This window comes from Mirounga leonina, unplaced genomic scaffold (assembly GCF_011800145.1).
Source record: "Mirounga leonina isolate KUSES-001 unplaced genomic scaffold, KU_Mleo_1.0 Mir_153, whole genome shotgun sequence".
Taxonomy (NCBI): domain Eukaryota; kingdom Metazoa; phylum Chordata; class Mammalia; order Carnivora; family Phocidae; genus Mirounga; species Mirounga leonina.
In genome coordinates, this window is record NW_023270387.1 from 13,894,141 (window position 1) to 13,915,940 (window position 21,800).

The 21,800-nt window shown below is 56.0% G+C and overlaps 1 protein-coding gene across 2 annotated transcripts; it reads right to left on the bottom strand.

Annotated features, from left to right (window-relative positions):
* Positions 1–13,436: 13,436 nt before the first annotated feature.
* On the bottom strand, positions 13,437–20,770 carry FXYD2 (FXYD domain containing ion transport regulator 2). 2 transcript variants are annotated; one of them, XM_035009031.1, is made up of 6 exons: positions 20,660–20,770; positions 15,863–15,901; positions 15,613–15,687; positions 14,146–14,182; positions 13,940–13,970; positions 13,437–13,664 (listed from the first exon to the last, which is right to left on the bottom strand). In XM_035009031.1, the coding sequence occupies exons 1-5, from the start codon at positions 20,676–20,678 to the stop codon at positions 13,946–13,948; spliced, it is 195 nt and encodes a 64-aa protein (XP_034864922.1). In that variant the 5' UTR covers positions 20,679–20,770; the 3' UTR covers positions 13,437–13,664; positions 13,940–13,945. The 2 variants fall into 2 exon arrangements, with proteins under 2 accessions (XP_034864922.1, XP_034864921.1); XM_035009030.1 differs by lacking the exon at positions 20,660–20,770 and adding an exon at positions 17,771–17,836.
* Positions 20,771–21,800: the final 1,030 nt, after the last annotated feature.

Genomic DNA, 21,800 nt, shown 5'->3' on the forward strand with positions numbered 1-21,800 from the left:
CTCCCCTTCCCCACCTGTGTGAGCCTTCTCCTGCAGCAGGACCTGGCCAGCCCTCCCCTGGCTCGGCTGCCAACTGGGCCTGCAGCTCTCCTCTCATTGTCCCACACTGTGGCTGTTCCTGCACGTCTCTGACTTGTCTCCTCTTCTAGATACAGGCTCCTAACTCTGGATTTGCACCTGCAGAGCCTAGCCTGGTGCCTCCTCACACTAGGGGCACTCAATAAATGTTGCTTGAATGCCCAGATGAGTTCATCCTTCCAGAGTTATAAATACCAGAGGACAACAACATCATGGGTCATGCCTTCCAGAGGTACATCCTTCATCTGGAATCAAAGCCTGGTTCTGAGCTTTGGTTCGGAGTTTCCAGCCTGGAAGAGAGCACGTGGCAGGGCAGCAGAGCCTACAGGACCACTGACACTGATGTCGTTCTTGGCAGGCACCTGCCCAGCTGCCATTGCCGTCGACCTCATCGTCGTCATCGAGCCGGGCTTTCAGGACCCAAAGGCTTCAGTTTGCTTTCATTTCGGATCCTCGCCGAAAAATAGACAGATTGGCCCAGAACTGTTTTTGCTCCATCTACAGAGAGGTCTGTGATGTCCCAGAGGCAGATCCATGGTGAGGCTAACCCAAGCCCAAGCTCCGGTGTCCCATCAGGCCCCAATCACATGTTCACGTGGTTAGCTGTTGTTGGTAATCTTGTAGAATACTACAGTTCAAATGCAATCAGTTATGATCACTCCTCTTTCCCACTTGGACTTCTGTGGGTCTGACGTGCATTTGGGGGAATCTGACTCAGGATCCCCCCAAGTGAGTGAGTGATGGATCCCATCTGACTTGGGATCGGTGAGGTACATTTCTAGGGTTCACAGGCACCATGTAACCATCCCGGTGTGGAGAATGGCTTGCATGGGTACTCCCACTACCCCCTGCACCAGCTCACGTGGCTGTCACCTGGGGGGCAGGGCCCGAGTTGTGTCTCAAAACGACCACCACTAAGTTCCCTGCACTAGAAGTATGTCCTCTAGTGCGTCCTAGAGGAGCAAAAAGGGTCAAAATGTTTCGACAGAGCCAGAAGCTAGTCTGTGTAAAATTGTGATAAGTAATATTTTTTTTTTTTTTTAAAAAGCACTATAGAGGGGGGCGCCTGGGTGGCTCAGTCGTTAAGTGTCTGCCTTCGGCTCAGGTCTTGATCCCAGGGTCCTGGGATCGAGCCCCGCATCGGGCTCCCTGCTCCTCGGGAGGCCTGCTTCTCCCTCTCCCACTCCCCCTGCTTGTGTTCCTGCTCTCTCTCTCTCTTTCTGTCAAATAAATAAATAAAATCTTTAAAAAAAAAAAAAAGCACTATAGAGGTGTGTTGGGCAGTTAACACAAATATTATTTGTCCAGGTTTTGTGATGTTTGTGGTATTTGTGAGTCATTTCAAGATTGGTAATCTGTTGCAATTTCTTTTTATTGTTCTCAAGAAATAATCGCACTTGTACCTAATTTTGGGTTCCATAATCTTGTCCTGTTTTCCTTTAAGAAGTCCCATGAAAGGGGTCTGAGCTTCGGGTCCCATGACCCCTGAACCCATCGACTTGATGAAAGTCCTCTTCCTGCGAAATCTGGCCATTTCACGACAGCCCTGACCTGTCAGTCCACAAAGCAGAGGATCCCAGGGATGGAAGACCGCTTAGTGCTGCCCAAATCCCCTCTACACCCTCCCTGTGGATAACAGCCTTCCTGTCGCCACAATGGGGGTCGTCAGCATGGAGGACTGAGATGTCCCCCGCAAGCCGAGAGCCATGGAAGACACCAGAGAGCCCCTCCAGACACTCCAAACGGGGAAGTCCACTTGCTGGAGGTCAGAGTCACGGAGCCAGGGTGATGTAGCGGTGGGTGGGAGGCTGTCTGGAATGGCAAAGGTAAGCAAGGACATTTTGTGGGGACAGCAGGCGACATCAGCCTGACAGCCATAGACGCAGCAAGGGGTCAGCAGCGCCTCAGAGGTCACCTCGCCCAGGCCCATCTCACACCCATGGGCTCTCCTTACACCACCAGACAGGTGCTAATGCAGTCCCTGCTTGAATGCTTCCAGGGACAAGGGGCTCCCTCCCCACACAGAAGCCTGTGCTCATTTATTACCCGAGACCATGTACACACTCTTTTCTTTATCAAACCCAATCTGCCCTAGCCCTCTGGGGTTCACAGGATGCGCCCAATCTCTGCCTGATGACAGCTTTTCAAATATTTGAGAACAACAACCCCAGACTCCCCCCAAGCCTTCCTTCCACCAGGCTAAATATTCCAGTTCTGTCGACCTCCTCTTTTCCTACATAATTTCCAGACCCTTCACTCTCGTGGTTTCCCTTTTTACACATACTCAACTTAGACGAGAGCTCTCTTAAAAACAGAATGGACCCAACACTCCAGATGAAGTGTGAGCAGCCCTGAGGACAGGAACTATCACCCCCTTGAGAAGTCTCTAAACTACTCTTCCTGTTGCCCGAGACTTCATCGGCCTTTTTGGCTGCCATGCTGAAAGCCGGGCCTCTTTATCATGAATCACAGCTGAGCCAGTCTCCTCAGCCCCACGACCCTGATGTGCATGATCTGGGAAGGCGAGCATGCTTAGACACACTTGTTGAATGTTGGGGGCTGAAATACCTCATGGGTCAAATGGTGCCCCTTACACACCCACTGGGTAAGACTATCCCCGCCCCTGAAGCCTCACTCCTCCCCAGAGAGGGGGGCAAACTTCAAGTGAGAATGCAGGAGCAATAAGCAAAAGGTCCCAAATTCTGGCCATATGGCTTTGAGAGCTTAGTATCTTTCCCAAACTTGACTTTATTTTATTTTATTATTTTTCAGAGGGGCAGTGGAGAGGGGAGTTGGAGAGAGAGAATCTCAAGCAGACTCCCCACTGAGCACAGAACCCCACATGGAGCTCGATCCCACAACCCCAAGATCATGACCTGAGCCAAAATCAGGAGTCGGCACTTAGCCCGCTGAGCCACCCAGGCACCCCTAAACTTGACTTTATTTTAAACAAACCAGCTGAAAAGGCAAATAGATCTTACACCACATTCCCCAAGTGTGTCATGAGAAGGAAATAGGTCATATGCAAAAACTAAATTATCGTCAAATAGGTTTGGAAAACACTGGAGTAACCCAAGGTAAATCGGTGCCCCGAGCCTTGGAAACACTAATGGACACGGCAAACCTCCAAGTGATGGATACAAGGTGAGGTATTTGGGGATCGGTTTCCCACATCTCTTGGTCTAAAAATTCTGTCCTTTCATTGGGCAGTGCCCACATCTTGTCCGTCTATTTATTCTTTCAGCAAGTTTGTGCCCAGGCCCCATGCAGGGAGCTCCCAGCATTCCTAGAAATCCCAACATAGAACCACTGCCTTGGGGGAGCTTGCACTCCAGTGGGGCGACCTGCAGAGAGCAGAGAGGGAGGTCCACATGCCGAGTCAAAAGGTCACAGTGGGAAGGGGCCTGGAGACCATCTACCACAAGCACGTTGTGTCTCAAAGGAGGAAATGGTAGCCAGGCAGATGAAGGACACCCCTGGCCGCATGGCCCAAGGGCTGGGCGGGGCTTAACTCCTGGGGTCCTGACTCCATCTACCATGGTGTTCATGGACCCAGTCATGCGGATTGGGCTGGAGGACTTCTAACTCTCATCTAGGGCTGAGATTTGATGAGTCTGTAAAACCAGCTCCTTCAGGTCAGAGAAAGGCGTGGTCAGAAAAAAACAAGGCAGGATGTGGGTGGGCTTGCACCCCACATGGTGGGATGATGGGAAGATCCTGGACAGGCCCAGCTGGAGGGAGAAGGACACAGCAGACATCGGGAGAGGTGATCTGTGGTGTGCACCCACCCATCAGAGACACCTAGCACCGGGGGGCCAGGGCTGTGTCTTCCCAGACTCACTGGTTAGAACCTTGGAGCTGAACTGAATTGGTCAGTTGCTTGTCTGAGTCAGCCAAGGTAGCTTTTCCTTTGGGCAAATTAGAACCAGAGCCATGAACTCCTGATAATAAGGATTATTATAATTGAACACGTGCTGCGGGTCCAGCCCTATGCTAAGTACTATAGATGCATAATCTCAGCTAGCCCTCAAAACAATCCTATAAGACCAGTATAATTTTTATCATCCCCATTTTACGGATAATGAAACTGAGCCACAGAGAAATTAAGTAACTTGTCCAACGCACCCAGCTGGTAAACATCAGATGCCCAAGCCTTGAGCTGGACAGTCTGATTTCAGAGGCCTCATCCTGTTTTATTGCCATTGGGGGTGGCTGGTAGTGTTTCTGCTGTCACATTTTTAAAAAGGTCTTAATATAGAAAATTTCATACCCAAAGTAGAGAGAATAGTGTAATGAAATGCCACGTGCCCATCTTCTTGCGGCTACAATTGTTGACTCATGGCCAATCTTGTTTCATTTTTATTCCCATACTACCCCCCCGACTTCCCATCACCAAGGATTTTTTTTTTTAAGCAAATTGCATACATTATATAATTTCATCTGTCAATCTTTTAGCATGCATCTCTAAAAAATAAGGCTGAATCCTCATTCTCAATCACTACACTGTATGTGTTCTGACTGAGAAGTAGCTTGGGCCAGGTAGGGCCCCTCCCCTCCCCACATATAAATATACACGCACTGGATTTCAGGCTAGCCACTGCCTGAGAGAGCTGAACTTGCACCCTCTGGGCACAGAGGCAACCAGCTCACTGGGCAGCCGGACCCAAAGCCCGAGCCTCCCAGCCTGGCCAGATGGCTTCTCTGGCTCTCCTCAGAGTGTCTTATGACAACTGAAGCCCCTGGCAGCAGGCTAGTTCCTTTGGAGATAGAAGACAGCTGGATGTGGTAGTCTCCTGCCTAGCGGGGTTGTGGCCACAAAAACAAGTCTTTCTCGGCCAGCCTGGACCTGGCTCTCAACCCCGGCCATTCCCCTAAACCCAGCCCCTATTTCAAGATGATTCAAGGTGCTCTCCTCTGCTCAGGAGGGAATGATTCTCCACCCTGCCCGGTCTAAGAACAAGAGGTATGGAGGAGATGTAGCTGAAGCACCTGGATTCAGTCCACAGTCAGAGACTCACTGTGCCTCTCATGAACTGAGAGTATCATGCCTCACTTCCCTCATCTGTAGAATGGAAGCATAACGCCTACCTGGCAGTGTGGCCGTGAATGTCCAAAGAGATGGGAAGGGGCGCCTGGCTGGCTCCATCGGAAGAATGTGCGGCTCTTGATCTCAGAGTCATGAGTTTGGGTCCTACATGGGTGTAGAGGCTACATAAATACATTTTTAAAAACTTTTTTAAAATTTAAAAAATAAGAAAGAGATGGGCAAGTTTTATCTGTGCATTTGTTCGGCTAGGGAAGGATGCAGTACCCGCCACAGCCAGCAGGTGTCACCCAAAGACCAGCACCTAAAACAGGGTGGGGCAAAGCGGGCAGGGGGCTACTCCATTGAGAGGATTATCTTTCCAGTATTAGAGCCAGTTGGACTTGGGGGAAGTGAAAGAAAGTTTAGCCTGTGGGATTTCTCCTTAGAAAAGTCAGTCTGGCTGTACCCAGAGTTAAAAAGTGGAACTGTGCCACCTCCAAACCATGCTCATAGGAAGACCCCACCGTGAAACAGGCATCAATAAGCCCATTTTACAGATGAGGAAATTGAGGCTTCACGGAACAAGTGACTTGCTAAAGGTGATACAGCCACGAGATGATGGATGCTGTCCTCTGAGCACGTCTCCCCTCTGGGGCTCAGATTCCACTGTTCAGTGAGGGGCTGAACTAGATCAATGGCTCCCAAGCTCAGCTACACAACCAGACACGTGTGCGCAAGCACACGCACACATGGGGGGGGGACAGGGGACACAGAGAAATCCCAGGCTACAGAACCAGGGATCTACATTCTACGTGTCCCAGGTAATGTGAATGTAAGCAGCTAGGAAGGGGACTAGCAACTGGCATCTGGGAAACATGAGACTAGAAGAATCTTTAATGGGTTTAGGTTCTGTGGTTTCATAAACAACTTCCACTTAAGCTTGTCGAAATGCCTAACACAGTGCCTGCCACATCACTTGATGTTCAAATACTTCACTATTTTGCTGAATGAATGACTGGAAAAGAATGCCCATCCCCCGGCTCCATGAAAGCCTTAGTTGACATTTGCTTCATCCCTCAAAGCCACACTCTTTTCCTAGGTGTTTTATGGTTTGTTTATGCACATGATCCCATTCCATCTCTTTAATGAGCTGAGTATTGTAATGCCCATTTCACAGGAGAGGAGGGGGAGGTTCAGAGACACGAAGGAGCTCGCCCAGTGCTGCCCAGCTAGTCAGGGGCAGAGGCAAGCTTTGAACCCAAGTCTGTGTTGCCCCACCTCCGGCCCCTCTCCCACTGCACTCTTCCCACCGGAGAGCATTTTCACTGCACGGTTTGAGAGGAGGGAAAATATCAGATCTAGGAGAGAGTGAGTTTTCCTAAACGGTCAGAATTACCTCAAATTTGGGGAGAGGTGCCCAGGAGTTTGTCCAGAGACCCCAGGGTCAAGAGAAATCCTGCCTCAGCTGCTGAAGGGGCTCAGTGCGGAGCTCCAGGGAGGGCGGGTGGATCCCACTCGGGTGGCCCAGAATATCGGCTCTCAACACTTTGGGAAGGACAGGAGCTTGCCTCCCCTCCAGGGCCTGGCCTCTGGGGTATGGCTCTGCTCTCTGGAGGGGCATCCGGCTGCCTTCCGACCGAGGGGCAGTCTCCACTGCCCTGCAGACCCCTCACCCGCAAACCTCTGCACCGGGAATCTGGTTATCTGCCTCCCCCTAGTGCCACGGGAGGGGATGGGGCACTGCAGGATGCTGTGCTCCCCGACACAGCTCGGGCTCTCCACCCTGCTGGCCCTGCCTTCAGGCCAGGCAGTGCCTCATGGAGGGGGGTGTGCCTGGAGTCTGGGCTCACTCTCTGCCCCAGCTGTTTCCACGTTGGTCTCTAAGAAATCACTGGAAGGGATGAATGAATGATGTCCTCCCATCCAGGTCCTGACTCTCAGCTGAGGGGCCGAGGTGCAGACAGGGGCCTGCAGGGAGGCAGGGTCTCCTGATGCTGGGGCCACACTCTTGTACCCTCTGCGGGGTCCCTCCCAGGCTCCTGGCCTCCTGGGCTCCTCCCAGTTCCAACACCACCAGCAACACACACGCACACGCACACTCTCTCCCTCACACGCACACACCCTCACACGCACACAACACACACCAAGGGGAAATCTATAAGCAAGACACTTTTTTCCACAAACCCTCCCTGGTCTCAGCACCAGAGCCACAGATCACCCTCCGCTGGTCTCAAGGAACTGGGGAGCCCACATGGAGCTGGCAGTGGGCCCGGGGATGGGAGATCCTCAAGAATGGGCCACACCAGGGGCGCCCGGGTGGCTCAGTCGTTAAGCGTCTGCCTTCGGCTCAGGTCATGATCCCAGGGTCCTGGGATCCAGCCCCGCATCGGGCTCCCTGCTCAGCGGGAAGCCTGCTTCTCCCTCTCCCACTCCCCCTGCTTGTGTTCCCTCTCTCACTGTGTCTCTCTCTGTCAAATAAATAAAATCTTAAAAAAAAAAAAAAAAAGAATGGGCCACACCAGGTCTACGTGGTGCTAAGGAGTGTCTGGGGCTGGGACCTCTGCTTGCACCAGCCTCTCCTTGGGACCTGGCGCATCTGAGGGTGGGACTCAGGGGACCCTGCCTCCTGGTCCTCCCGAAGTGTCCTGAGAAGACCACGCTGAAGAACAAACATTAAAGCAGTAAAGGGAAGGGGTGAGGTCCCTGGAGGGGTCCAGGAAGAGGCCACAGCATCAAGTGTTAGAGCCGAAAGAGCCTTTGGGACAATCAGCAATGGCCTCAGCTCATTACAGCCTGTGGGAGCAAGGAACCACCAAGGGTCAGAAATGATCTCTCCACTGGGGAAACTGAGGCTCAGGAGGGACTTGCGCATAGTCCCGAATCGTTCACCATTAGTGAAGCCCGGACTCAGCCGGGCCGGCTGATTCCAAAGCCTGTGGTCTTTACCACGATGCCAAGGAAGAAAAGCTGGCTGTCCCCAGGACGGGTCCCCAGCACGGCATCCTGAGTGAGCACCCACACACCACCTGCCCAGATGGCGATGCCCAGCAGCTCTCCTTGCCCCTTGGGAGGTGGGAGGGTGGGCAGCTGTGGGTCATCACTCATCACTCATTCATTCCTCTGGTCAGCCGGTCATGTGTTCCTTCAACAAACACTGAGCACCTACTTTGTGCCAGGGACAGGCTGGGGGCAATAGGACAGGCAGACATGAAGGGATGGTCAGAATCCAGGGAGATGGGGGGTTCCCGCAGCAGATCTCCAGGGGTGCTGGGGAGGACGGGGCAGGAAGGGTCCAGGGGTAGCTGAGGCCCAGCTGGGGCTCTCCCACTCATGCCCTCGGCAGGTGTGTAAGGGCTGAGGCCACTCCCGGATGATGTTATTAACTGTGTCGGGAACATATGGTCCGGGGATATGAGACCTGAAATATTATTTACTTCGGAGCAGAGGATACCCCACTACCTCCCATGCAGGCTGGGTTTGGCACGACTCTTACTGATTGATAGGCCTTTCAGGAAACAAAGACCACGAGAGAATTCAACATGCTCCTGGCTCGGGGCCAAGCCGGCCTCCTCGCCTATGCTTTCTCGAGTGTGTCTTTTTGTCTGCCTTCACTACCAGGGAGAGGCAAGTGTGTATTTGTGGTGTGTGTGTGTGTCTGCACACACATGCACACCCCCCGCTTTCCCCAAGCCCGGCTCTCCTGGGGGCGGGAAGGAACGAGGGATCAGCCACAGCTCCCCCACTGACCCTTTCCCTCGGCCCCTTGACTTGGAAGCCAAAGCCTGGGATTTTTCGCCAAGCCCAGAGACAGATGAAGGCCTTCTCGAGGTCACACAGCAGGCCCAGGGCAAGGCTGCCAGTGAGACCAGTTCTCCACCTTCTCCTGCTCCGGCTACACAGAACCGCTGGGGGCGTCCTGGGCCCACAAAATGCCAGCCCAGCTCGGGACTTCCACCCCCCCATCCTCTGCCACGCTCACCTGGGAGTTCCTCCTAGTGACACCAAAGAAGCCCAGTGGGGAAGTGACAGAGAGAATTTCTTGGAAAGGGAACCAAAGTTTAGAGCCCTAGAGGCAAAGAGCAGCCAGGAGAGCCTGGGGGGCCTCCGGGGGCTGGGGGAGCAGGACTATGGGAGGTCACACGGGGTAGGCACAGGCAGGCCAACCAGCTGGAAACACAAGCTGCCCCCCACCCCCCGCAGGCAGCTCCTGCCAGGCACCACACCCATCCACACCGGCGGGGTCAACCCCTCACTCGGGTCTCCCCTGCCACACCCCTAACCCCTCCAGGGTCGGGGCTGATGCCCTGGGCATCCAGGTTCCAAGTTCTAAGTAGGATGGCTTCCCAAGCCCTCGGTCGCTCAATGTAAAGTGTCCCCAGTCTGCGAGGGGGGCACTGAGGCTGAGCCGGGGGTTTCTTCCATGGCTGGGTCACTTGGGGGCCCCTCTGGCTCTGGCAGTCCAGCCCAGGGCTCAGTACTGCCCTCCCGCGGCCCTGGATGGAGGCTGCCATGGTCCTGGCTCCCAGGCCCTGCCTGATCCATCTTCCCAGCCAGGGACTCACCGCCACCACAGGACAGGGCCTGGAGGCTGTGGCATTTGCCTCTGATCTCTGCTGGCCAGGCGTGCATCAGGCGGAGGATGAAGAATGGGCACGCCGCTGCCGCCCCAGAGGCCTCTGCCGAACTGCAGTTCAGAGCTCAGCTGCCTGGGGCCGCGGATCAACAGGGAGGCATTAATCTCTTCGGCAGCAACCCTGCCTGGAGCAAGGAGGAGCAGGGGGAGCGTCGGGGAAGGCTCAGCTCTCGTCTCTGCTCTGGGCCCTCGTCAGCAGGGCCCCCTACCCGCATTGCCTCCCTGTCTGCCCAGAGACCCCACTCCCTTTGACAGAGGTAGGACCAGAGTAGATGCTCGGGGTAGGTTCTTTGGGGCACCCCCTCCTTGCTCAGCTGGGGAGAGTTTGGGATTGCTGGGGATGACGGGAAGTCCCCCAAGGCCCCAAAGTTTAGAAAAATCAGAGGCCTAAGGCAGGGGCGTCCTCACTCTGGAAAGGAGATCAACACCTGTAGGATCCAGGGACCATCCAGTCCGAGCCTCCAGTCCCTCTGATGGGGAAACCAAGGGCAGGGAGGAGAGCTTCCCCCAACAGGCCACCTAACCAGAGTGTCCAAGAGGGGATCTCCGCCCCCACCCCCCAGCCCACACATATGTGAGCTCCCCATGCCTGAGTGTACAGAGGCTGGGGCAGTGGGCGCTCCAGCCTAGGACAGGGGCGACACTGACAGGGTCACCAGCTAATACTGTCCCACCCTGACCTCCTGCCCAGCCCTTCCGCCGCATGGAGGCCGGTGAGGAAAGGCCAGGGTAGCGCAGGCTCAGGAGATCTCAGGGCCCTAGTGTCCAAGGCCAGCACGTACCTCTTATGCCCTGAAAGCACCTTCATGAGAGAGCTGGGGTGAGGCCACCGCTGGGGCAGGGTGGCACTGTCTGCCCGTCTCCCCAGACCGTGAAGCAGGTCAAGTTTTCCGGGGCCATCTGAGTCTCCACCCCATATCTGTTCCCCTGCCTCCCATTCTCCTTACCGCCCTAGCTGTGCCCACCTAGTAAGCTAATAACTTGCAACTTCACCTCCAGAACGAATTCTCCTGGGGGTGGCATTAAACACGACCAGCATCTCATCAGTTAAGCCAGAATCTCTGTGGCCCAGGCTCTTGTTAGGCAGAGCCGCTCAGACAACCAACCAACTTCTCCCACCTGCCGCCCCACAGATGCCGGTGCTCAGCGCCTCTGCCTCTCTCGGGTCCTGCTCATGACGTTGATTAGCTCCAACTATGGGGCTGGAGGCTTCGTGGTTACCCCAAGCGCTGCGGAAGATATGCAGACCATGTATGATCACTGCCTTCCAGAAGGGGTGAGGACTCGAGACCCACAGCCCAGAATCACCCCAGAATAGGGCAAGCGATACACCCGAGGGATGTGCAAACGGATTGAGAAGAATTCAAAGCTTTCCCTGGTTTCAGGGGGCCCTACCGTCTGCAAAGGACCCAGGCCCCGGAAAGACAGAGTTGAAAACTCCAATTTGAAGGAGCTTTAAGACTAAGACGCATGCTCTCTCTGGTGGTGACAAGGGGGATTGCATGCCCTCAGACAAGGGTTTTTTGTTGTTGCTGTTGGGTGATCAAGAGTCATTCATCCAGTCGTTCCCAGGCTTGGTTGTTCCTTGTGACCCAATTTGTGTCTGAATTGTGAAAAATCCCAGAGTGAAGTGAAAGTTCAGTAGTTCCCAGGGCATGTGACCTTTGTGGAGAGGGAAGGGAAAGTATTCATAAAGGCCCTGAACCACGAACAGGTCACAGACCTCAGAATGTCGCTTAGATCCGTGGTTCTCAGCCCTGGCCACTCTCTGGGGCCACCTGGGAGCTTGTTAACCATCAACTTTCGTGGGCCCCAGCCCAAGAGTCACATTCAATAGGTCTGGAGGGAATGCTGGGTGTCTGGTGGTTCTAACAGCTCCCTGGGTTCTCTGGGGTACATAACCTGGGACCCATAGGAGCCTCACATTTCACAAGGGCGGAGGGTTTGCAGCAGGGGTGGAGAGCGGAGTGGCTCACCTGGGACCATTTCCCCTGTGGAACAGCTAGAATGCCCCTCCTAGTTGGCACCCTCAGAGGTTGGTGTATAGAACATTCTAGAAGTGTTAACTCCTCTCCACTGCTCTGGGCCACAGACCTGGAACACCCCCTCCTCCTGTCTGTCTTGCTGCTACATTCAAGAAGCTTCAGGAGCGAACCTCCTCGGGAAAGCACCCCTGGCCGGGCCCACCCCGTTCCTGTTCATTTCTCCCACCAGGATGGACAGGTCCGGTACACGCTCCGTCTTGTGTATGGAAATACTGAATTCTATTTAGGGGTGTGGCCTGTCCCATTTTATTTGTCTTTGGTGAGCCCACGTTTGGAGCAGGGTGTCGCAAAGACCTCGGCCCCGAGGTGTAAGTAGCCAGGCCCTCTCTCTCTTCCCTCGGCTTTCCAAGCCCACAGCGGGTCAGTGGGGAATCTGCCCCCCACCGTCAGGTGTCAGTGAGAATGCTGGAATGGGAACTGGAGAGCTGGCTTCTAGCTCTGGCCCTGATACAGGCCGGCTGTGTCACCTGGACAAGTCCCTGCCTTTCCTACGGTCTCAGTTTCCCTTTCTGAGAAGTGAAGCTTGTCTCTTTCGCTCCCTAAGGACCTTCTGTGTTCAAGCCTTCTGTGATTCTGTGAGGCTTGGTGGTCTTCAGGACCTGGGGTCTGTGGATTTAGACAAAGAACTGAATTTGCAAGTGGAACGGTGGTCTACTCTGCCTCTGGCCCCCAAATATACCCTGTTCCTTTTAAATTTAAAAAAATTTTTAAAAATTTTTATTCTAAGTAGGCTCCACGCCCAGTGCGGGGCTTGAACCCATGACCCCCCTGTTCATTGTAAACTCCACTAGCTCGCTGCTGTCTGGGTTCTCCTGCCAAGTTCTCCCCTCCCCTCCCTGGCAGGCTTACAAACCCAGATGGGGAAAATGGACACTAGGTGGTGCCGTGATCCTGCCACCCCATCCCTTCGACACGGAAGAGCAGGAGAGGGAAGATGGGCTCCTTCTGAGTGCAGAAACTGCCAGAGGGGAGCATGCTGCGCTGCAAGGGGGCCACAGGCTTCAGGAAGTTGGGCTCTGGGCAGAGAGGCAGACTGACACCATCGTGGCTCCTGCGGCCGGCGGCTGGGTCCCTGCCAGAGTGCACAGGGCTGGAGGTCCGCACCCTCCCTGTCCGCTCCCTGGCCCTGGGATTAACCAAGGCAGCACCCAGATAGGTGGAGGAGAACAGGTGCGGTGGGGGGCTCCCAAGCCCCGAGAGCAGAAAGGGAGTGGCCTGAGCTTAGCACCAGGGTCAGGAGGGGGGTAGGGAGAGAGCGCGTGCTGAGGCACACACCAAGGCCCCCAGGCCCACCCATCCTGGCATGCTGGAGCTCCTGGGAGGTGGCAGAGCACGTACTATGGTCACAAACAGCTACGACTTTGGCCGCTCAGGGCACATCTGCAGGAACTCCCAGCAGAGAGCTCCAGTAGCAGCACCCAGGGCCTGAGCAGATACCAAAGCGGCACCCATTTGTCATTGACCTTCACACTTCCCGGCTTTCTCTCCCTGGGGTGCGGAAGGCAGGCTGAGTCCTCGGTCCTCGGGGCTCCTGGCAATTCGGGGGGCAAGGAGAGGCCTGCAGATGATGAGTAGGCATGGGCACCTGAGCAATTCACTGAAAACCAAGGTCATGGCTCCATTGTACTCCAGCTTGGAAGGACGAGTGGGTTGTGGCAGGTATGGGAGGGAAGGAGGGAGGCCAGGGAAGGAGCTGTGTCTCTGAGGCTGGCTTTATTATTAACATGAGGCAGCCTGGGGTTGGGAGGAGGCCATGAAAACCCAGGGGTCACCTGGAGCCTGGTGCTTCCTTCAGCCCGAGGGCCTGGCAGTGCTGGGGACAAAGGTCTGCAGCTCAGGGAAGGCTTCCCAAGGCCCCACTGCAAAGGCAGTACGGCTGACTCTGAAAAGACAAAGACAGGGTCTGGGTTGCAATGGGGGCAGGAGTAGGGATTTTTCTTTTATTCCTTATTCATCTCACCTTTCTCTTTGCCCCCGCCCTTGGCCACACACGCCACACCAGACACTTGGCCATCAATCAAAAAGCCAGGGTGGGTGGCAGACCACCTGGCTGGAGGCTGGAAGACCCTGAAATCCTTCCCGGCTCCATCCCAAGCTCTCCCTGATTTCTCCAGAGCCATCCCTGGCTCCCCCCTCACCTGTCCCTCCCCAACTCACCTGTCATTACAGATCATCATCATTGACTTGCCTGGGGTGGGGGAGGGGAAAAAGAGAGGAAGAAGTCAGAGGGGGATGTGGTGAGTCTCAGGGTCCCTGAAGTCGGGGACCCCTCCTCACAGGCTTCGGAGACCAAAATCCTTGGCCTACGCCTCCTTTCCCCCCAGTGTCCCCACCCCACTCAGGGACCCTAAGCAGGCACTCACCCGTGCTTCTTTTTGCCCCCACAGCGGAGTCTTTTGCCTTGAAGGGAGAAAGGAGATGAGTTTCCATCAACCTCTTGCTTCCAGGGAGAGCCTCTCTGCCCTGAAGGATGCAGCCCTGGAGCCTTTACTCCCTCCCGCCCACCAGAGCCACAGTGGACCATTTCTGTCTTTATATGGAGCTGGGCCATAAGCATTCAGTCAGTCGGTACATCCGTCAGTCAGTCAACAAACATTTACCGCAGCGGCTCCGTGGTAGACCGTGAGCTTGCTGAGAGCAGTGGCCAAGCAGGGGCCATGGTGGTGCCCCCGGCACAGGGCCGAGCACATAGTAGCTGCTCAATATGCTCCTGGGGGAGGAGGACCATAAGTCCAGAGCCAAGATCTCTGCTCAGGCCTGTCTGCCCCCTGTACCTGTGTGCTGGACCACGACCCAGTACTGCCCACAAGACCCTTCCAGCTGAGCTGGGGAGAGCAGCCATGTCTGCAGACAGAAGCCCTCAGATGGAATGGCACCAACCATGGACGGGTTAGAATCCCAGGACGCAGAGGTGTTTGTGTTTCTGTGTATTTTTCTTCTGGTTGCACCAAACCAAGTCAATGAGCATTTACTAAACCCTGCTGTGTGCCTACTGGGGCTAGGGGATATACAAGGACCCGTCTCTCCTCCAGAACACTCTAGGCCTGCCCCTGAGTACTCCCTTGGCTGTCATGCTAGCCCTAACTTTATGAGATCAGTAGGATCATCCCTACTTAACAGATGAGCAAACTGAGGCCCAGGGAGTTAGGGATCCACACACAGTAAACTGGTGATGGGGTCGAATGCCTCTGGCTCCCAGCCACACTTGCTTTCCAGCAGTCGGTGGGATGGGGTGGGAGGTGGACACCCCTGGGTTCAGCTGAGTTCAGCTCTGCTTCTGATTGGCTGTGGCCCCCCGGGCAAGTTGTTGCACCTGTCACGGTGGGTAGCTTTTCCTCTGTAGAATGTGACCATAGGGGCCATCCCTCAGTGTTGCCGAGAGGTTTAAATGGACTGAGATGTAGCTCATGCCAAGCAAGGAAAGTGCCCAGATCTGGCCAAGGGAGGTATCCAGTGGAGGTTGGTTCCCTCCCCTGGCTTGAACCCCGTGTGCTGGAGTGTCCCTCGCAGGCTGGGCACAGCTAGCTCTCCCCTCTCAGCAGCTCCTCTCAGGGCCACCAGAGGGCGCACTGGAGGAAAAGGGCACATCCTCTGTGTGGCCCAAGGACCAAGCAGGGAGGCGTCCCAAGAAGCCTGTGTCCATCAGGGTATCTGTCAGTTCCCACATCCTGCATAGGGGAATGGAGGGGAGGGAGAAACTCACTTCCCTTCTGGGATCTGAGAAGAGGGTGAGAGGGCTTTCCCCGACCCCCGCCTGGGGAACCCGTGCTCAGTGGCTCTGAGAAGAGATAGGGCCCCATGAAGCGGCCCCTTCCGAAAGCCCCACTTACTGAGGATGATAATGAGCCCCACGACGAAGGCCAGGGCAGCAAAGATGAGCCCCCCCTTGCGGACAGTCTCATAGTCTGAGGAAGGAGAGGGCAAGGAGGTGGGATGGGTCATCCCAGGCACCCTTCCCACATCCCACCCCAGCAGCAGCCCCAGGCTACCAGGGGAAGGTGGTGGCCGTAACCAGGGGATGCCAGGAACCGGGGGTCTGTGCGTGGTGGCAGGCTGAGGAGGGGGGCCCAGCAGGCTTACCGTAGTAGAATGGGTCCACATCGTCCGTGGGGCTGCCACCTGAGGAGAGAGCCAGAGGCAGGGTGAGCCAGCCACGGAAACAGTGGACCTCCCATCCTTCCCTTCCCGGCAGCCCCAAGGGTCCAAGTGGGCAAGAGGAGGCTGGTGGGCCTGCTAAGGCCACTGCCAGTGGGGGCATCTGTCCTGGGCCACCTTGGAGACAATCAGCTTGGGACCAAACACCAAGCATCCAAGCAGGGTGCCGTGCTGCCTGTGGGGGCCTCCGGCAACTCTGGGAGGGTTGGCTCTTTCCTCTCCTCTCTTTCTACAACCGTAAGCAAGGCCATGGGAGACATTTCCCATTGGACCCATGGAGCCTCCCTCCATGTGACTAATCAACGGCAAGATGCGTCGCAAATACTTGTGGAATGAATGAACTGAAGAGGCCCTTCACTTCCACTGCACAGAAGGAGAAAACTGAACCTGTTGAAGGTCCCCCATGAAAGTTGGGGGCAGAACTGGGTCTTGGACTCAGGTTTCTAGATCCTTCTCTCTTATGTTTCCATCCTCAAGGGGAAGCAAATTCTTTTAAGAATCGTTAATATATAGTGTTTACCACCCGCTAGGCGAAGGCTAACAAAACGTTAGCTCATTTTACCGTCACAGGCATCCCGTGAAGCATTAATATGATTCCAATACAATCCCTAGAAGCTGGAGGCACAGAGAGGTTAAGTAACGCCCCCACAGTTACACAGCATAAAGGGGAAGAGCTGGGACTTAAACCCAGGCAATAGGTTGCTAAGAATCTAGGCGCCTTACCCCTTTGCTACATTGCCCCTCAGATGGTCAGAAGGCACGAGACATTTCAAGGCCACGTATGGTCCAGTCCCCTGTGTCCTACAGTGTTAGCCCACCCAACGTGTTGCTACTCAGCACCAGAGGTCATAGCTCTGCCCTCCAGCCCTGGAAACTGAGCACACTTGCCTTTGGGCAGCCCGAGGGCACCTGGCCAGAGTTTTGCGGCCATGGTGGGGGGTGGCCCCTCTTTCCTACCCTCTATCAGGTCCCTTCTCGGCACTAAGGAGGCAGTGCCTGAGGTAGAAGGGATGCACAAGTCAGCACCTCCCAGGCTGTGCTGAACTGTGCCCTGGGTGGTGGGGGGCCTGGGGGCCTGGGGACACCACAGGGTGTCCCCTGTGCAGCCTCCCTGGCCAGAGGGAGCCAGTGCCTGGGCCTCTAGGGGAGGGCTATGGGGACCCAGGAGCCTGTCCCCATGTGGGAGCCCATCAGCGTTGTCTCTGGATTCAGTTCTTGTGCAGGGTGACATGGGGAGTTAGCCCCAGAGCCATGACTAGGTTGGCGGCTCCCCTCACCACACCAGGGAGCCGCCTCCTCCTTCGTCCCTTGTCTTGAGCCATTCACTGAACCCACGCCCACCCAAAGCCCTCGTCTTTTCTAGGTCTGGCTCAAAGCCCACCACAGTCAACAGAGGTCCCTGTTGGCCTCCAGGCCCGAGTCACCCCCATCACGGGATCCTTTTGGCGGTGTCCCTCCACACTTGGGGGGCTCTGGCCCCAAAGCCAGCCTGATCCCCCTCCACCTCCCGCTCTGAGCTTAGATAGTCCAAAAAATACATTGAACCAGGACAGGTGCCTGCCGGAGAGTCAAGATAGGAGCTCATCCCCGCCCCCATCCCCCAGCTCCTACCTGGCACCCCAGGTCCTGCCATTCAAGCTCTATTCCTTCAGACTTAAGGCAGGACCCTCTTGTTCAAAGCAATTTTTTTAAATCCTCTTAGGAGGCTGGCAAGGTTGGGGGAGGGGTGCTGGGGTCCCTGGAAGGCAGGGGTGCCAGGGGTCCAGCTCATCCCCTCAAAGGTGGTCCAAGGAGAGGCCACCTCCTGCTTCACACACGTACACACACACTCACCGTCGTCCAGGGACAGTGCTGCCATTCCCCTAGCTGATCGGGCTGGTCCCGGCTGCCCTCCCCTGCCTCTGCTCGGGGGAGAGCACCTGGCTGCGGGTGGCCAGGGGAGAGGTGGGGGCATTAAACATTAACAGTGCCAGGTAATGTTTACCCTGGTCACGAGAGAAGCCCTCGTGTGAGCGGAGGGGCTCCCTCGGAGGCAGGAGGAAGTGTGGGCGCACGCAGGGGCAGGGACGAGCTGGCTGAGTTTCCAAACCCTCCGAAAGGAAATTTCCAGAGAAGGGTCGGGGACGGGTAGGCCACAGTGTTCTTCCACCGGCTGGAGAAGCTGTGGCTGGGGCTGGGGCACGGGGGAAGTGGGACTTTCAAAATATATTCAGTGTCTACCAGCGCTTGAGGGGCCACGTCGGGGGCCCCACAGACGCCACCCCACCCCAGCAGCCGCCCACCTCCCCGACCACTGCGGAGACCACGGAGACCACAGCTCAGCTGCTACTTCCGACCCAGCATCCGGGGCTTCCCTGCGGACGTCCCCAGGCACCTGCCCCCCTCCCACCACAAGGCCCACACCGAGCCCATCGTGCGCGTTCACGCCTCCAGGCCTGAGCTGCCCCGTTTCTGTTGTTTCCTTCACCCTTTGGGGCTGCATCCAGCAGCTCACACCTCCGTCAGAAAGGCTCCAGTCACCCCTAACTAATCTCTTTCCCTGTTGCCTCTGGCATTTTCCTTCTGCAGTCTAGCTGCTCCCATGCCAGTTTCCCGGGTTGCGCTGTCAGCTCCTTCAGGAAGGGGCCAAGCCTACCACCTGGAGAAGGGCTTGCTTTTCTGACTCACAAAGCACTTGCCTAACTAGTATCCCCTTGTGCCTTGTGTTATTTCCCATTTTACAGATGAGGCATCCGAGGCACAGACAGGGTAGGGCCCTGGCCCCAGGTCACACAGCCGGTGAGGGTTAAGGTGGAGGATGGACAGGCAGGCCTTAGGCTTTAGGAGTCAGGTGCTTTCCCACACCTCCGAGGCTGCCTCCCCACTCTGCGGCGGCCTCTTTCACCCCAGAGACCCCAGGGCTGGGTACTCCATGAGTGCTCATATTCCTGGCTGAGCTCTAGTCCATGGAACTGGCCTCCAGAAGAGGCTAATGTTCAATGGTAGCCAAGGGCCCAAAGCCAGCGGTCAGTGTCCACCAAGGATGGACTGCTCCTTCCAAAGGGAATGAATCCCTCTGTTAATCCCCCTGGAGTGGTTGCAGGGGATCAAGGTTTGAGTTCATTTCCTGGCTCCTCCATTTGCTAAGTAAATGGCCTCTGTCGAGTCACTGAACCTCTCTGCGCCTCAGTCTTCTCGTCTGTAAAATGGGACTACTCCCTGCCTCAGGGAGTTGTTGTGCAGAGAAAGGAGATAATGCATGTGAAGAGCAGGGCATACGACCTGGGACACAGCAAGTGTCACTATAGTTACCGTCATATTTGTGTCAACTGGAAAATAAAGGGCATTCATGTTTTGTTGAACATTAACTGCTGGACGCAGGAAAGCCAACCCCCCTCCAGCGAAAATCAGCATGGGGGTGAGATGGAGAGAGAATGTCATGGCCATGGCCCTGCAGCCCAGGAGCTGTGACATCCATTCTACTCTCTGCTTTCAGAGCCGAGCAATGAATATTCATGAGAATATTATAGCACAGCTAATGCTTAGTAGGGGCTGACCATGTGTCAGGCTCTTTATTTATTTTTAAGATTTATTTATTTTGAGAGAAAGCAAGCGAGCGAGTGTGTGTGAGCCAGGGGCTGAGGGAGAGGGAGAGAGAATCCCAAGCAGACTCCCTGTGAGTGCAGAGCCCATGCAGGGCTCGATCCCACCACCCTGAGATCACGACCTGAGCTGAAACCAAGAGTCAGACGCTTAACCAACTGTGCCATCCAGGTGTCCCTTGTCAGGTTCTTTATATGCACTGTCCCACTGAATCTGGGCTTGCTCCATTCTACAGATGAAGAAGCTGAGGCTGATCATTTGCTCCCTGCAACGAGACCGCTGGAGGTGGCCAGGGCAGGGCCATGAGCCCCACTGGGCAGAACAAGAAGACTGAGGGCAAGGAGCTTGAGGGATTGGCCTGCAACATCCAGTTAGTGACAAAACCAGGCCTAGAAAGCCAGACCCGCAAGGCTGTGCTCCCAAAGCTACTGTCGCTCTCTACACGAGACACCAGTGCCCCTTACCACACATTGTCTCGGTATCTTAGTGCGTTTTGTCTATCTCTGTAAGCTATTGCGGATTCTATCTGCCATAGTGGATATAAAAATGGGTGGAAAGGATAGATAGAGAGAGAGAGAGAGAGAGAGGGAAGGAGGGAGGGAGAGAGGGAGGGAGGGAGAGATGGTGGCAGAAATATGAAAAACAAGTTGTTATCTGAATTTTAAACTCTATGTGCAAGACCCTGTTCTGAGCACGTAACAAAAATTAAGCATGTGATCATCACAACAACCCTGAGGTAAGGAAGCCATCATCAGGATGCCCATTTTAGAGATGAGGACACTGAGGAGAGAAGTTAAACAACTTGCCGGCGGTCAGGCAGCGAGGGAGTGGGGAAAACAAGATTTGAACCCAGCAGCCCGGCTTTGGAATTCCTGCAGATGGACCGGTGGCTAGACAGGCAGACAAGGAGGCTGTTGGACAAGCTGTCTTCCTAGCTCCTGCAGCTCAGAGATGCTCAGGGCAGAGATCCCCACACATCCAGGATTCCACCTTGAGATGCCCTTGTTGAGAAATCCTGCCTGTCCTCGCTTCGGCTTTCCCTGCACTTCTGGGGAGCAGGTGGCTGCACCTCAAAGTGAGGAGGTGGACACCCGTGTCCGAGTCTGAGCAGACGGGGGGCGTAGGGCTCAGGGGACTCACCCAGGTACCACCTGTCCATGGCAGGAGCGGCCGGGGAGTCCTCAGTGGACGAGAGTGGTGAAGCATGGGTTGCCAAGGGCCTGGCTGGAAAGTGCGGCCCTCCCTCCTCCACACCTCCTCCCCCTCCCCCCGGGGGGGGGGCAGGAAGAGACAGAGTCAGGGAGGAGAGCTGGCAAGGGAGCCCTCACCTTGTGCCAGGCATCCCCATCAGAGGGTCTCTGACTTCTACCCGAGGAAGGGGGAAGCTGGGAGCCACAGCAAAGCAAGCCCCAGCCGCTGCCCCTCTGCCCCCACAGGAGAGACACCACAGCCCGCGCCCCCCAGGAAGCCTGGGGCGCCTGCAAAGGCCACCCTAGGGGTGACTGAGGGAGACCCCGAGGGTCATCTATGGGCCCCCCCAAACCTTTACTCAGCTGCACCTCCCCCGTCAAGCCCAGTAGGGCCTCCGCCCCGACATGTCCTGCCCTCGGGTCTCATTCTGCAGCCGGCGTCCCCTGAGATGGCACAGAATGCCAGCAGACCCCTCGGTAGCTGCCCTGGGGGGGCGGGGGCGCTTTTCAGGGCCAGGCCTGAGGCCGCAGCTGCAGGTAGTAAGGCCCACATGGGAAGCAGCTGGGGGCCAGGAGGGGCTGCTGGTGTGGAGCCACTCCATGGCAGCCAACCCGTAGCAGCCTAACGCGGCCTCTGAGGGCTGCTGGTTGGTGCCAGAGGGGGACGGCCCGAAGACAGCCCTTCGGGTTCCAGGGAGGTGCGGCCCCCTGCCTTGGCTCAGCCAAGTCTCAGTTCCCGGGGCCACCGGGGCCTCTGAGGGCCTGGAGCAAGGTCGCAACAAGCAGGCTGGGTGTGGCTCACTCCGGAGCACGGGATCTCCCTCGGTGACTTGGGGGCCACCCTACTCGGCCGCCCCAGAATGCACACTGAAAAGCAGGGTTTGGGAGGTGCTGGTTCTGGCCCCCGGCTCTGACCCCCTGCTCCAGTCAGACAACGACTTGCCTCTCCATCCCTCCTTAGCAGAATCTCCTGCCCTGAGGGGATGACTAATGACACCCCCAGAGAGCCACCTCCCGGCTGGAAGACGTTCTGGAAATGAAGAAGGGCAGGCCTGGAGGGGCGTGATCTGGAGGGGCTGAGGTCTGTCCCG